The sequence below is a fragment of the Mesitornis unicolor genome, unplaced genomic scaffold (assembly GCF_000695765.1).
Source record: "Mesitornis unicolor isolate BGI_N332 unplaced genomic scaffold, ASM69576v1 scaffold39003, whole genome shotgun sequence".
Lineage (NCBI taxonomy): Eukaryota > Metazoa > Chordata > Aves > Mesitornithiformes > Mesitornithidae > Mesitornis > Mesitornis unicolor.
The window spans coordinates 1-1,049 of record NW_010173343.1 but is presented as its reverse complement, the minus strand read 5'-3'; the positions used below and the strand labels follow the sequence as shown (position 1 = coordinate 1,049).

Genomic DNA, 1,049 nt, shown 5'->3' with positions numbered 1-1,049 from the left:
CTGCTGAGAGAAAATGTTTGAAAGTTGTTGTTTTATGAAATTCCACTGTGGATTGTAGATCGGAGTGTGGTGGTGCTCGTTTTGTTTTATGGGGCTGGGGGGGTTGGTTGTGGAAAATTTTAGTATGTTTTAGATGGCATCCAGAAAAAGCATTACTTCATGCTATTAACAACGCTTTCTTGTTTTGTGTCTCCTCTTACTGCTCACAATAGATGGTAAATTCAGGGCACTAAAGATGGAGTTCTCCCTTCCCCCATCCACTTACGCTACCATGGCCATTCGAGAAGTTTTAAAAATGGACACAAGCATAAAAAACCAGACACAACTGAATACTACCTGGTTACGCTGAATGAACTGCAAAAACTACTTAGATTTTAACATATATAAAGTGTTTTCCTATTTACATGATCTGTACAAATCTTTAAAGACTGGTAGTAAGAGATTTGTATTTTTTAAAGTTTTTATTAGTGCTAGCATTTAACTTCAGTAGTCATTTGCAAGATGGTTGTAATATAATACAGATCTTAGTGACTGGTGCTTTTTAATGACTAAGTTGCTTGAACTGTCATGTGGGCGCATCTGTAAGAAATGGGCTTAGTTTCAGCCTTGGAAGAATGTTTAGCTTGCTTTTTTGTCTTTGGCAAGCACTGAATGTTTTAATGGGTTCAGCACACCTTGAAGTCTCTTTGAATACATTAAACTACAGTTTAGGGAAATGAGTTACAACACAAGCTATCAACCAAGTTTTATATTGCAGGAGGTTTTGCTGGTACCATTTGCGCTGATGCGGTAGAGGATTTTTATGTGCTGTAGAGGTGTGCTGCTGCTTTAATTAGTTGGTCTTTTCATGGAGAAAATACTTGTGTGTTTTTTCTAGCTTTACGAATACCTGTACTAAACAGGTACTGAAAATAAATCAACCTGAAAGTCTAAGTGTGTATCAGTAACTACTTCCTTTACACATCTCTTAATGTTCCTGGGAGGGGCTGCATTTTCAGTCTCTTTCTAAATGAAATGAAAAGCTTGCGTCACTAGAATCATGTAAACGG

At 37.2% G+C, this 1,049-nt stretch overlaps 1 protein-coding gene across 1 annotated transcript in view; it reads left to right on the top strand.

The window, feature by feature from the left end:
- The window catches only part of PUS7 (pseudouridylate synthase 7 (putative)), a 19,146-nt gene extending 18,529 nt beyond the window's left edge, over positions 1 to 617 (top strand). Inside the window, exon 15 of the mRNA XM_010180706.1 lies at positions 213 to 617. Coding sequence (XP_010179008.1) covers positions 213 to 349 — 137 coding nt within the window. The 3' untranslated portion in view covers positions 350 to 617. The remainder of the gene's footprint in view (positions 1 to 212) is intronic.
- The last annotated feature ends 432 nt before the right edge of the window (positions 618 to 1,049 follow it).